Consider the following 15,512-nt stretch of genomic DNA (forward strand, 5'->3'; position numbering starts at 1 on the left):
ACACACACACACACACACACAGTGTCACACACACACACACACACACACAGTGTCATAGACACACACACACACACACAGTGTCATAGACACACACACAGTGTCACACACACACACACACACACAGTGTCACACACACACACACACACACAGTGTCATAGACACACACACAGTGTCTCACACACACACACACAGTGTCACACACACACACACACACACACACACACACACACACACACACACACACACACACACACACACACACACACACACACACACACACACACACACACACACACACACAGTGTCACACACACTCACAGTGTCACACACACACACACAGTGTCAGACACACTCAGTGTCACACACAGTGTCATAGACACACACAGTGTCTCACACACACACACACACACAGTGTCACACACACACACACACACACACAGTGTCACACACACACACACAGTGTCACACACACACAGTGTCACACACACACACACACACACACACACACACACAGTGTCACACACACACACACACACAGTGTCACACACACAGTGTCACACACACAGTGTCACACACACTCAGTGTCACACACAGTGTCACACACACACACAGTGTCACACACACACACACAGTGTCACACACACACACAGTGTCACACACACTCACAGTGTCACACACACACACACTCACAGTGTCGCACACACACACACACACTCACAGTGTCACACACACACACACTCACAGTGTCACACACACACACACAGTGTCTCACACACACACAGTGTCACACACAGTGTCACACACACACTCACAGTGTCACACACACACACAGTCTCTCTCACACACAGTGTCACACACACACACACACACACACACACAGTGTCACACACACTCACAGTGTCACACACACTCACAGTGTCACACACACACACACAGTCTCTCTCACACACACACAGTGTCACACACACACACACACACACACAGTGTCACACACACTCACAGTGTCACACACACTCACAGTGTCACACACACACTCACAGTGTCACACACACACAGTGTCACACACACACACACAGTGTCATACACACACACAGTGTCACACACACTCAGTGTCACACACAGTGTCACACACACACACACACACACACAGTGTCACACACACACAGTGTCTCACACACACACAGTGTCACACACACTCAGTGTCACACACACACACACACACACACACACACACACACAGTGTCACACACACACACACACACACACGCACTCAGTGTCACACACACACACACACACACAGTGTCACACACACACAGTGTCACACACACACACACAGTGTCACACACACTCACAGTGTCACACACACACACACACACAGTGTCACACACACACACACAGTGTCACACACACACACACACACACACACACACACTCACAGTGTCACACACACACACACACACACAGTGTCACTCACACACACACACAGTCTCTCTCACACACACACACAGTGTCACACACACACACACACACACACAGTGTCACACACACACAGTGTCACACACACTCACAGTGTCACACACACACTCACAGTGTCACACACACACAGTGTCTCACACACACAGTGTCACACACAGTGTCACACACACACACAGTTTCACACACACACACAGTGTCACACACACTCAGTGTCACACACAGTGTCATAGACACACACACAGTGTCACACACACACACACACACACAGTGTCACACACACACAGTGTCTCTCACACACACACACACACACACACACACACACACACACACACACACACACACAGTGTCACACACACACAGTGTCACACACACACACACACACACAGTGTCACACACAATCACAGTGTCACACACACTCAGTGTCACACACAGTGTCATAGACACACACACAGTGTCACACACACACACACAGTGTCACACACACAGTGTCACACACACACACACACAGTGTCACACACACTCACAGTGTCACACACACACACACACACACACACACACACAGTGTCACACACACACACACACACACACACACACACACACACACACACACACACACAGTGTCACACACACACACACACAGTCTCTCTCACACACACACACAGTGTCACACACACACACACACACACACAGTGTCACACTCACAGTGTCACACACACACTCACAGTGTCACACACACACAGTGTCTCACACACACAGTGTCACACACAGTGTCACACACACACACAGTTTCACACACACACACAGTATCACACACACTCAGTGTCACACACAGTGTCATAGACACACACACACAGTGTCACACACAGTGTCTCACACACACACACACACACACACAGTGTCACACACACACACACACAGTGTCACACACACACACAGTGTCACAGACACACACAGTGTCTCACACACACACAGTGTCACACACACACACAGTGTCACAGACACACACAGTGTCTCACACACACACACACACACAGTGTCACACACACACACACAGTGTCACACACACACACACACACACACACACAGTGTCACACACACACAGTGTCACACACACTCGCAGTGTCACACACACACACAGTGTCACACACACAGACACACACACAGTGTCACACACACAAACAGTGTCACACACACACACACAATGTCACACACACACAGTGTCGCACACACACAGTGTTACACACACACAGTGTCCCACACACACACACACACACACACACACACACACACACACACAGTGTCACACACACACACACACAGTGTCACACACACACACACTCACAGTGTCACACACACACACACACACACACACACACACACACACACACACACACACACACACAGTGTCACACACACACACACACACAGTGTCACTCACACACACACACACACAGTCTCTCTCACACACACACACAGTGTCACACACACACACACACACACACAGTGTCACACACACACAGTGTCACACACACTCACAGTGTCACACACACACTCACAGTGTCACACACACACAGTGTCTCACACACACAGTGTCACACACAGTGTCACACACAGTGTCACACACACACACAATTTCACACACACACACAGTGTCACACACACTCAGTGTCACACACAGTGTCATAGACACACACAGTGTCACACACACACACACACACACACACAGTGTCACACACACAGTGTCTCTCTCACACACACACACACACACACAGTGTCACACACACACAGTGTCACACACACACACACACACACACACACACAGTGTCACACACACTCACAGTGTCACACACACTCAGTGTCACACACAGTGTCATAGACACACACACAGTGTCACACACACACAGTGTCACACACACACACAGTGTCACACACACACACACACACACACACACACACAGTGTCACACACACACACACTCACAGTGTCACACACACACACACACACACACAGTGTCACACACACACACACAGTCTCTCACACACACACACACACACAGTGTCACACACACACAGTGTCACACACAGTGTCACACACACTCACAGTGTCACACACACACTCACAGTGTCACACACACACACAGTGTCTCACACACACAGTGTCACACACACACAGTGTCACACACACACACAGTATCACACACACTCAGTGTCACACACAGTGTCATAGACACACACACAGTGTCTCACACACACACACACAGTGTCACACACACAGTGTCTCACACACACACACACACACACACACACACACACACACACACACACACACAGTGTCACACACACACAGTGTCACACACACACACACACACACACACACACACACACACACACACACACACAGTGTCACACACACTCGCAGTGTCACACACACACAGTGTCACACACACAGACACACACACAGTGTCACACACACAAACAGTGTCACACACACACACACACACACACAGTGTCACACACACACACACAGTGTCACACACACACACACTCACAGTGTCACACACACACACACACACACACACACACACACACACACACACACACACACACACACAGTGTCTCACACACACACAGTGTCACACACACACTCACAGTGTCACACACACAGTCTCTCTCTCACACACACACACACACACACACACAGTGTCACACACAGTGTCACACACACACACAGTGTCACACACACACACACAGTGTCACACACACTCAGTGTCACACACAGTGTCATAGACACACACACAGTGTCTCACACACACACACACACACAGTGTCTCACACACACACACACACACAGTGTCACACACACACACACACACACACACACACAGTGTCACACACACACACACACACACAGTGTCACACACACACACACACACACACACACACAGTGTCACACACACACACACACACACACACACACACACACACACACACACACACACACACACACACACACACACACAGTGTCACACACACACACACACACACATGGTGTCACACACTGTGTGAGCCAAGGGTCATAGTACAGATCTGGTACAGTAAGAGATCAGTAACTCTGTTTAAAGAGCGACTTCACTTGACTGGGTCTGACCTGTTAGATGTTGTGTCTACATACCCATGGAACTTTAGAGCCCAGTGTGGATGGCAGTGTTGGAGCAGGTGGAAGCTCTGGGGTCACACCCACACCAGGACCTACTCTAAGTGGACTTTTTGCTGGAGGATTTCCTGTCCTGAGGCCTGTTGGACACAGAGACAAAGACTCACACAACCGATCAGGTACTGCTGTATCAGTTAGAGATCAACTTTTATCTTCTGTTCAAACTACATGTGGTAAAGAACTTTACATTATTTTTATTACTCTGATTAAATCCAAAGAAAAACTGTTATTAGAATTAAGATAATAAACACAGCACTCAGAGATGCACCACTTCAGTCCTGGTCTTGGGGAGGCAGTGTGTGTGTGAGGAGTTTCACATGTTCTCTCCATGTGGCCCATTGTTCCCTGAATAGACTACAGATCTTCAGAGGGATTACATATATGGATCTAAGATGAGATGAGAAGATGAGATGATTTAAGATGAGATGATAAGATGAGAATATAAGATAAGATGAGATAAGATGAGATAAACCTTTATTGGTATACAGTGATACCTCGAGATACAAGTGCATTGACATACGAATTTTCCGAGATACGAGCATCCGAGCCGCCACCGCCGAAACAAAGATCCCAACAACCACGTGTGAGATACAAAAATCGGGGAGTAAATAAAAGGCAGGAAGAAACAAACCTCCTTGGACAGGTTTTATTAAAACGACCGGCAGGTGTTAGTGAGGAAAGAGTGAGAAAAAAGGCAAAAACAAGTGAAGAGAAAAGTGATGAAGAAAATTAAGCAAAATGAATGTAAAGAAAACAGAAATTGTAGCAATTAAGTTCAGTTAAGTTCGTTAACTTTAGTGAAGTTTAGTGAAGTTCCATTTAAGTGTAAAGTAGCATTAAGTGTACAGTAGTGAGTAAGGGAACAAAAGTGAAAGTGTAATTCCTCCACCTGTTTACTCCTCCACCTGTTTACTCCTCCACCTGTTTACTCCTCCGCCTGTTTACTCCTCCGCCTGTTTACTCCTCCACCTGTTTACTCCTCCGCCTGTTTACTCCTCCGCCTGTTTACTCCTCCACCTGTTTACTCCTCCGCCTGTTTACTCCTCCGCCTGTTTACTCCTCCGCCTGTTTACTCCTCCGCCTGTTTACTCCTCCCTCAACCTCCGTGCACATCTTCCGTAAAGTAAAACCAGTTTATTTTTTTTAACCTTCTCTTTTATTACTGTGTTTTTATAACATATTTGTCATTTATAAATACAGTACTGAACATTTTTCATATTCAGAACACATAAAACACCTGGAGTGGAATTTTGCGAGCTGGAACGGATTAAAGGGATTTCAATTCATTTAAATGGGGAAAATTGTTTTGAGATGCGAGCAAGTTCACGGAACATCGTCCCACAGTGGGGAAATTTGTATGATTTTGATTTGCAAAGAAATATTTTTGCAAATATAAAGTAGAAACATGATATAAACATATACAGTATATAAATTACAGTGTGACTCTACAAGTACAAAAGAAACAGTACGGTACTTACAGGTTCAAACAAAATGCATTAGTTAATATTACACAGTTGCTATTGCACAGAAATGTAAGTTGTTGTTATTACACTGTTTATAACTATTAAACACTAATAGCAGCAGGGAGAAAAGACCTTCAGATGAAACAGTTTCGTACAGAAGGTGAGAGTCATCCTCCATCAATGATGAGAGCTTAGCTACCATCCTCCTCCTCCTCCTCCTCCTCCTCCTCCCACCTCCTGTATAGTGTCCAGGGGAATCCCCAGGACTGAGCTGGTCTTCCTTATCAGCTTGTACAGTCTGATATAGAGATCAGGTCGACTCCATTGAGATGATAAAACACCAGACAGGGTTTCACATGACAGCAGCACATCGTTTACAGTTTTTTTGCCAGTAGTGTTGTGACCTGTATAACTGTCCTGTATTTCAGTATTATTACTGTTTTGTGTAAATGTATACAGTCTCAGTCTGTATCACCTCACATATGGAAAAGTTTATAGGTCTTTTAATAGAATACAAAAGAATGAATGAATGAAGAGATATACATCTTAAATAATAAATATTCAAATAAATTAGGCATGTTAAATTAAATAAATTATAAAGTTTGTCTCTCTCTCTTTTTGTAAAGTAGTGCAGTCCGGTTCTGCTGCCAGCCTGAAACACCCTCTGTGGAACCTGCCTTCTAAGGGGCAGAGTTTCAGGGGTAGCACTCCAGATCTCTCTCCTTCCTACAGAAATTTGGAAAGGACCACCTCTCTATCTAAAACACGTCCTGTCTCCTCCTACACGGCCCCGCCTTCACCCAGCCAACCCACTCCCCCAAATTTTAAGCTTCTATCCTCTCCTCCCACTATGGCTCCTCCTCCTCCTCCTCCATCACATCTTCATCAGGAGCATACAAGTAACAAGCCTCCTTCTCTCTCTACCGGTCCTCCTCCTCCTCCACCTCCTTCTCAAATCACCAAACCCACATGGTTACCAGTTCAATCTCACTCTTTTCCGATGCCCACAGTGCCACCTCCACCCCCACCTCCCTTGGTCCCACCTTCTTCTCTTCCTGATAGGTTTCCTGGTTTCTTCTACCCTCTATCTCCTCCAAAACCAGTAGATGCTAAGTTTGGTAACATCAGGGATAGTCCTCCACCACCCCCTCCTGCTTTTCCTGCCTCTTTGCCCCCTCCTCCACTTCCCCCAGCTCCTAAAGCTCCTGCAGAGCCCCTGTACCGCCCTGCAGTTCCTGTGCTGCCCCCCTCTTACCCCTGCATGGCCCCCAGTCGGAAGCCTCCTGCAATTCCAGCAAGTGCAGGTACACACCCACTAAAGTGTTATACACAATAAACAAGCTCTGTATCTTAACATTTGTAACATTTTTGGTCTTACAGTGAAACTGATATAAAACACTTAGTCAACACAGTGCCTCATTGATTGACAGGAGCTGGACGATTGGCTCCTCCCCCTGCTCCACCCGCTCGTTCTCCTACCACGGAGATGTCCAGCAGAATCCCACCCCCACTTCCGCCTCTGCCCCCGGCTCTGCCCATCTCAGTGAGGAATGGACACCTGCACAGTTTTGGTAAGACACCCCCCCCACCCCCACCCCCCCATGGCAGTAGGTGATCTATTCATTCACCTCTTACTTCATGTATGTGTGGTTTTTTTGTTTGATTGTTTTAGATGACTTTGAATCCAAGTTTCAGTTCCACCCAGTTGAAGATTTCCCTCCTCCTGAAGTGTTCCGGCCCTTTCTGAGAACATACCCAAGCAAAGAGAACAGAGGTATAATGAGCCCTCGGTCTGTTTATATTGAATAGAGTAGACAAACAGGTTAAGTCTGTAAGTGCATTCATATTAATGACAAAGTGATGAACTGTGCTGACGAACACAACCAGTCATTAGTCTGCACTTTATCTGTCTAATCATCTGCTGAATAAAAGCATAAACAGATGAATAATGTATTAGGTGAGATTTTCTACCAAACACACATCTTCTAACAATCCCATTTTGACTGAGAGAAGTGAACAATGTATTTCCTCCCTACAGTGTCATCACAAGCTCCTGGCATGAGGACCCACCTACGATAGAAAAAAAGAAGACCGTGAGGTTTGGTGCTGACTTTCATCAGGCCTCATTTACCTCAATGTCACCATGTCTGCTGATGAGGAGATCAAAGGTCCAACTTGGTATTAAGCTGATGGACCCATCATGAGCTCAGGATACAGTCCAGTAAACCTCAGAATTGTGTAGCGTCCTAACCGCTAATCTCAGCTCTGTCTGCTGATGTCGGGGTAAAGAGCCGTAAATCTCTCGCTTTAGTGCAATCACTGTATGTATGTAAATAAATAATCTTCTTCTCCCTGGATTCTCCCTGGAAATGATGAATGTATGGTTTAAAGATTCATCAGCAATTCATGAGGGAACTTGGGTAACATGCAGGTTTGTCACTTTGCCTAACAAACTGATGTTTCTGTTATTTTCTGACCTTCATCAATGAAGCCTGAAGTCTTGTTTTCTCAGACAGAGTGTTGGTTACAGTCTGCTGTACTGTGTGTGCAGTATGGTTTATGTCTCAGTTTTTATATGTCTACATACAGATAAAGACATGAAACAGTGCCACCATCTGGACACTGTGTGAAAGTCACAATTCAGACATCTAACTGAATAAATAATGTTTAAATTATTATTATTATTATTATTATTCATTCATTCATTCATTTTCTACCGCTTTATCCGAACTACCTCGGGTTACGGGGAGCCTGTGCCTATCTCAGGCGTCATCGGGCATCAAGGCAGGATACACCCTGGACGGAGTGCCAACCCATCGCAGGGCACACACACACTCTCATTATTATTATTATAATTATTATTATTATTATTATTATTATTATTATTATTATTATTATTATAGTAATAATAAGTAAAGAATAAGGCTAACCATTTTGGCTCTTTTTGCACACACACTATTCATCACAAAAGTTATGTCTTATAGACATATGCAGGTTTTTAAATCACTGTTTGCACTTTAGAACTTTATTTTAAAAATGGAATGAGGTATAAAATGAAAGCACACGAATAAGTGTCTGAAAAATGAACAGGCTTTGAAGAAAAATAGACGTCTCATGTTGGCTCCAAGTCCACATTTTACTTTGTGTTGCATACAGTAGAGTGATGCTGATTAGTGATCAGCTGAGGAACACGTTCATCAGTTAAAGTTTAGAGGAAGATTCTTTCTTCTGTGTTCAGCTAAATACATACACACATGACAATGAGACAAGAGTCAAATTAATACTTAACATTAAATGTATTTATATTAATAAAAATGAAATAAGAAAAACAGTCCTAATTTTTATGAACCACCTCCACACTGAGTGTGTGTCCTGATCAGAGCTTCTCACTTTGAGAACTTCAGGCTGAACTGTTTGTGTCCTCATGTGTACACACACGTGTCAGGAGCTCAGGTGACATACTTGCAGCCGGTCGAGTCAATGCTGCAGGAACCGGTGCATCTGAGCTGTCCAAATGTCCTGTACAAACATAATAAGGGAGAAGGCATTGTGGTTTTCTACAGTGTTCCATGACACGGTCAGTAGATCATCTGTTATTGTGAGTAAAGAAACCAAATGAATCTGAAACCTCAGTGCAACACTTCCCTTTACCCATACCTGTGTGTGTGTGTGTGTGTGTGTGTGTGGGTGTGTGTGTGTGTGTGTGTGTGTGTGTGCGCTGCATGTGTGTGTGTTTGTGTGTGTATGTGTGTGTGTGTGTGTACATAGGTACACACCCTGGCATGTATGTCTTGCAGGTCTGATAGCCAAAGTCCTTTCCATCACATTCTTCAGCACCATGGTGGTAATATCCATCTCCACAGTAAGCCTTTCTGCAGCCTGCGGAGACACACAGACAGATCTGAGTGAACTACAGTGATGATTATCAGTGTTCTCTCACTCTATGTATCACTATTATATCTGGACCATGTTCGTCTCGGACCACATGACCTACCCACACACTCATCTGTTACCACTTTGTTTCCGTCGTCACACTCCTCCCCGTTGAGCGTCTGCACCACTCCATCCCCACACATCCCTGCTCCTCTCTTCTTCCTCCTCTCTATCGAGTGTAATGGAAGCTGTAAAAAAAAATCTAACAAATAACATCATACTGAATACGAATAACATGAGGAGATGAAGTATGATACCTGAATGGGTTTCCAACCATCCGTGTCTTTAAAGTAGAGAGATGTCTGTTCCTTGCAGAACACCAGTGTGTTATCTGTGTGGAGGTCATTCAGTTCCTTCTCACTGTTCACCACAAATATCTACTGACAGAAACGTGTATAACTCAAGGCTACTGCTAAAGACACAAATCAGAGAAAGAAGTGAACAAAATCTTATATTTTCTGTGTAATGGACCTTCACATGTAGTTCACTTCATCTTCTGTGAGTCTTTACACCATCAACTCACCGCTGAAACTCTGGTGTATTTGTCACGGCGCTGCAGTGAAGCACTACCAGGACCATTCACATCAGAGGAGCTGCAGTCACATTGCCCAGGAGGACCTGGTGTCCCCATCTCACCTTTCTGTCCCCCTACATACAGTACTGTACACCAAACACATGTACAACCAGGACCTTACGAGTACTCGCTTCATACTGTGTGTGTAACATCTAATATTAATACAAGATCAGATCTACTTTAGTACTTTAGGTCTACTTCTTTCTCACCTGAGGCAGATAGTCCAGGGGCTCCTGGCTGTCCACTGGGTCCCAGAGAGCCAGATGGTCCCATTGGTCCTGTACGACCAGTCTCTCCTTCAGATCCCTGTTTGATGCAGACACAGAGGTAGAGCACAGAAACATGGGCCCAAATGTTCCTCTGTGTGTGTGTGTGTGTGTGTGTGTGTGTGTGTGTGTGTGTGTGTGTGTGTGTGTGTGTGTGTGTGTGTGTGTATGAGTCTGTGTGTTTGTGTAAGTGTCAGATTTCACCTGCTTTCCTCTTTTGCCTGGGCGTCCTGTCAGACCTCGTGTCCCTGTCACACCTGCCTCTCCCTTTGGTCCTGTTTCACCCTTAGACACAAAATCAGGAAAAATACACATGAGCACAGAGAGAGAGAGAGAGAGAGAGAGAGAGAGAGAGAGAGAGAGAGAGAGAGAGAGAGAGAGAGAGAGAGAGAAAGCAAGAAAGGCAGGAATCAGATATCCACATGCAGAAAATATTAAAGGAATGAGAGAAAACAGAACTCTTTTACCTTCTGACCCAGCATGCCAGCATGCCCGCTTTCACCCTGTACACACACACACACACACACACACACACACACACACACACACACACACACACACACACACACACACACACACACACATATAGTCACAGACATATCCTCTGTAGTAGCACTGCATAAAGCAGCAAGTTAATCCTGCAAGGTTGAATGTAGTATTGCACCTTATCTCCCTTTGGCCCTGGTACTCCCAATTCTCCCTGTGACCCCTAAAACACAGATCCGAACACTGAGACACATGAATCCTGCAATAGAGACAAAGTTACTGTTGCAGTTGCTCCACATGATCTCTGTCTGAAAAACAAACCTTCTCTCCTTTGTATCCAGCCAGGCCCTGTAAATAAAAAGGTCACAGTATCACTGATCGAACGGTTAGTTTCATCTCTGCACAGTGGATATAAACACAGATCTGTGGCTAAGTTTTCACTCGCAGGTGATTCGTGATCACAGTCAGGGCGCATCTACATCACGTTAGAAACTAAGCATGGACAAATTGAGCACAGACGCTCCACCATTGTATTTGGCCCTCACCTTGGCTCCCACTGGTCCTCTCAGCCCAGGTTCTCCCATTAGTCCATGGTCTCCCTTCTCTCCCTGTTGGCCACAGTGGATGAGCAGAGCATAAATGCATGGACAGGAAGTGGCACTCGGAGCTCAGTCTGGGAGTGAGTGTTAAAGCTAGCATGTCGAATGGTGTAGTGTGTTTACATGAGTGCCATAAATGGAGAACTCACTTTGGGTCCCTCAGGACCGGGCCATCCTGCAGAGCCCGGTCTTCCAGGAAGACCAGGCCTGCCAGTGCGTCCCTGCAAACACAGACACACACGCATATACACACATCAATGTATAAACACATCTTTGTCCTGACCTTATTTTATTTTTTCTTCCAAAGCACAGCAGCAGATAATTTCTTCAGGAAGATCCTGCAAAAATGTTCTTATAACACAAGACAAGTGATACACTTTCAATAAGGAGACTGTGCAATATTCACAGACAAGCAGTATGCCAAGTCATCTGTCGATGAGGAGAGAGAAGCGAGAAGATAGAGCAGAGAGAGAGAGAGAGAGAGAGAGAGAGAGAAAGAGAAGAGGGAGACAGAGAGAAAGAGAAGAGAGAGAGAAAGAGAAGAGAGAGAGAGAGAAAGAGAAGAGGGAGACAGAGAGAAAGAGAAGAGAGAGAGAAAGAGAAGAGAGAGAGAGAGAAAGAGAAGAGAGAATAGAGGAGAGAAAAGAGAAAAAAAGAAAAGAAAGTATATAAAGAAATATCAATATAACGATAAAACTCTATATCACCTCCTCTCTCTCTCTCTCTCTCTCTCTCTCTCTCTCTCTCTCTCTCTCACTCTCCCTCTCTCTCTCTCCCTCTCTCTCTCACTCTCACTCTCACTCTCTCTCTCTCGCTCACGCTCTCGCTCAGTGTTCAGTGTCATTCATTTTTCTCCCAGAGAGTGCAGTGCAGTACAGAGATCCATGTCAGGGCTCAGCACTAAGTGATATTGCCTGCCTATGCTGCAGTGGATCAAAGCCATGCCTTAATACTCTGGACATTAATCAACAATAAAGTGCCTGCTGTGGGAAATAAACTGCACTGAACAATGATCCCAACCACAGCAGAAAGATGGTGCTGCTCCACTTAAGGTTAGTATCTAAAGATGAGCATGAATAAATGTGTGTGTGAGGTTGAGAGAGTGTAGCCTTCAGTCTTACCTTGGATCCAGGTCGGCCCATATCTCCCTACAGAGAGAAGAAGAGAAGCTGCAGTTTAAGAACAATAAAGACAATAAAGCTCTTCTAGTCCACCAGTCAGACTCACCTTATCTCCGTTGGGCCCCTGTACTCCTGGAGTGCCTTTCTGTCCCTAAAATAAAGAGCATAAACAGAGGCTGTGTAATGCTGAGAACCATTTCCCTCCAAATCAGGAAATGGGAATTATGTGGCTTTCAGGACATGGACACCTCTGTGTTCTAAAGAAAATGCTAGGGAAAGGTGAAGTGTAGAGTGTCTGAGCGAACAAACGTGGTTTTAATGAGAAATGTTAAACTCAATAAAAGAGAAGAAGTGCTGCTTTGTCACTGCAGATGCTGGGAGATGCCCTGGAGATCTGGCTAATTTCAAAAGGCGGTTGAAGACCTACTTATTCAGGAAACACTTCAACTAGCACGTCTTTCCCTATATTTTGCATTTATTTAAAAAAAAAAAGAACTCATGGTATCTTAAGTATGTAACCTAGTGAACAGTGCAGCTAGTGAAGGGCATCTGCCAAATGCTGTAAATGTAAATGTATGTAAATCTGAATGGAGTGCGGCTCTATCTCTGTCCGTACCATTGGTCCATCGGGTCCAGGAGTTCCAGCCAGACAGTGCAGTATCAAATCTTCTTCATCACATCCTCTTCCTCTTTCAGCCTCCACATATTCTCCAACCACCTCAAAAACAAGATGGTTGGAGAAAGATTCTAACTTTATCACAGCGTAAAATCTCACTGTTTCAGACACACTAAATCAAATCATTATCAAATTCATCGTTTTCTGTACATCAGAGATCCTGTAACAATGTGCCACACCATCCAGCTCTAGGGTACATCTCAATGTTTTAAAGCAAGGTTACTGAGAGAAGACGCATCATGACACGCTCACCTGACCCCTTCTCCACACGTGGGGTGGGGGTGGGAACAGAGGGGGTGGAGGCAGACTCTGTAGGCAACATGGGTCGAATCTTTTCAGGTCTTCTACTGCAGCCAGCACTGTGACAATTCATTAGAGACAAAGAGAGAAGATAAAGTTAAACAGTCTCCAAAGTTCATTAGATTCATTAGAATATAACAGGAGTGTAAACAGCACCTAGTGTCTCAGATGTACAGGTGTGTGAACTGTGTAGGGTTTTTATGTCACAGGTCCATTCTATGATTAAGGCACTCCTGACGGACAACGGGAGAACCTAAAGGTCACTGGATACCTCTAAAGTTACAGAGCTATAATGACCTGTAGTTGGGATTTAAAAGGATTTGTCACAGTTTGGACTCTTACGGTTCAGTATTAATGTTCAAAATATAAATGATTTTGTTACTTTTTAATCCCAATCCACTCCCATGTTATTGAGGCTCCACCCCAGGATCTATGGTGGGCCGTAGACTAGAATTAGCAAGATGGTTTTTATTAAAACCATCTAATTCTAAAGGTTTGTTGCACTGTGGTGGGGAAGATAAGGAAAAGATATATAAAAATAGACATTATACGTAGATAAATACCCAGCTAGCACTGGGCTAATACTGCTTGTTTACTTTTGTTTTGATTTTTTAGCTGATGTAACAGTCGAATATCAGCACTAACACAATCAGTGAATATATGATATGATCAGGATGGCTGAGCTCTACGATAAACCAAGCCCTGGTCACTGCTGTTCCCACTGACCCACTTCTGTTGTATCTTCTTGTCTGGTAGAAGGTATAATAAAAACTATAAAACTATTGTGGTTCACTCTCTCCTCCTTCTTATACCTTGAGTTAAAATGTGATATGCAAATGAGCACGGTGAATAAATTAGTATGCTAATTAGTGTGTGACATCTGATTTAGCACCTTTCCAGGCATGCTTTAGTTATTTAGTTATGCTGAACCACATCCTATAGCACGCTGTCAGAGAATCCAGACACTGTTACCTGTAGGTGAAGGAAGCTGGTTATTGAAGTCACTGGGTGAGAGACCTGAGACGGAATAAAGCAGGAGCTGGAGTCCAATCATCACCAGAGCCATGATTCTATCTGCTGCTGTACAAGCCTGAGTTTGTGTCAGTGTTAGTGTCAAGCACTCCTCTTCCTGCTCAACAATGTCTCCATGCAGACCCCATTTCTTTATTTCCAGTCGTCCGAGTGTCTGTAGAAGCCGATGGTTGAGTGAATGTTTCTGGTGTTATTTACAGCTCAAACACTAACACACCACAACCTGTGCCAAGATTAGCCCTGATTACTGCAGAGGGAGTGCAGACCTGCCCGTGTCCATCCACACACTGATACCCGAGAGAGAGTAGCACAGCCTAAAGATAGTCTCACTCGGGCTGGAGTGTCAGTGGCATAAACAATATCAGGAAGATTA

The 15,512-nt window shown here is 44.9% G+C and overlaps 2 protein-coding genes across 14 annotated transcripts in view; one reads left to right on the forward strand and one right to left on the reverse strand.

Annotated features, from left to right (window-relative positions):
* wipf3 (WAS/WASL interacting protein family member 3) overlaps nt 1-8,827 on the forward strand; it is a 24,764-nt gene extending 15,937 nt beyond the window's left edge. For 5 of the 10 annotated variants that reach the window (XM_047808188.1, XM_027144416.2, XM_027144425.2 and 2 more), the window contains 5 exons: nt 4,662-4,808; nt 6,779-7,456; nt 7,583-7,723; nt 7,825-7,926; nt 8,191-8,827. In XM_047808188.1, coding sequence (XP_047664144.1) covers nt 4,662-4,808; nt 6,779-7,456; nt 7,583-7,723; nt 7,825-7,926; nt 8,191-8,231 — 1,109 coding nt within the window. In that variant the 3' untranslated portion in view covers nt 8,232-8,827. Of the gene's footprint in view, nt 1-4,630; nt 4,809-6,778; nt 7,457-7,532; nt 7,724-7,824; nt 7,927-8,190 lie in introns of those variants that run through there. The other 5 variants (XM_047808190.1, XM_027144422.2, XM_027144420.2 and 2 more) reach the window with 3 other exon arrangements.
* Nucleotides 8,828-9,161: 334 nt separating this feature from the next.
* wu:fc38h03 (acetylcholinesterase collagenic tail peptide) lies at nt 9,162-15,459 on the reverse strand. Of its 4 annotated transcripts, none has more exons than XR_007139435.1 (18): nt 15,080-15,459; nt 14,060-14,166; nt 13,748-13,849; nt 13,238-13,282; nt 13,132-13,158; nt 12,160-12,231; nt 11,957-12,019; nt 11,733-11,759; nt 11,590-11,634; nt 11,393-11,428; nt 11,130-11,210; nt 10,869-10,965; nt 10,609-10,745; nt 10,343-10,462; nt 10,147-10,273; nt 9,929-10,031; nt 9,543-9,671; nt 9,162-9,390 (listed from the first exon to the last, which is right to left on the reverse strand). XR_007139435.1 is itself a non-coding variant. In XM_027144427.2 (17 exons), the coding sequence occupies exons 1-17, from the start codon at nt 15,171-15,173 to the stop codon at nt 9,602-9,604; spliced, it is 1,353 nt and encodes a 450-aa protein (XP_027000228.2). In that variant the 5' UTR covers nt 15,174-15,459; the 3' UTR covers nt 9,162-9,601. The 4 variants fall into 4 exon arrangements, 1 of the variants encoding a protein (XP_027000228.2); XR_003440346.2 differs by having other exon boundaries at nt 9,505-9,671; XM_027144427.2 differs by having other exon boundaries at nt 9,162-9,671.
* Between the last annotated feature and the right edge of the window lie 53 nt (nt 15,460-15,512).

The sequence above is a fragment of the Tachysurus fulvidraco genome, chromosome 24 (genome assembly GCF_022655615.1).
Source record: "Tachysurus fulvidraco isolate hzauxx_2018 chromosome 24, HZAU_PFXX_2.0, whole genome shotgun sequence".
Taxonomy (NCBI): domain Eukaryota; kingdom Metazoa; phylum Chordata; class Actinopteri; order Siluriformes; family Bagridae; genus Tachysurus; species Tachysurus fulvidraco.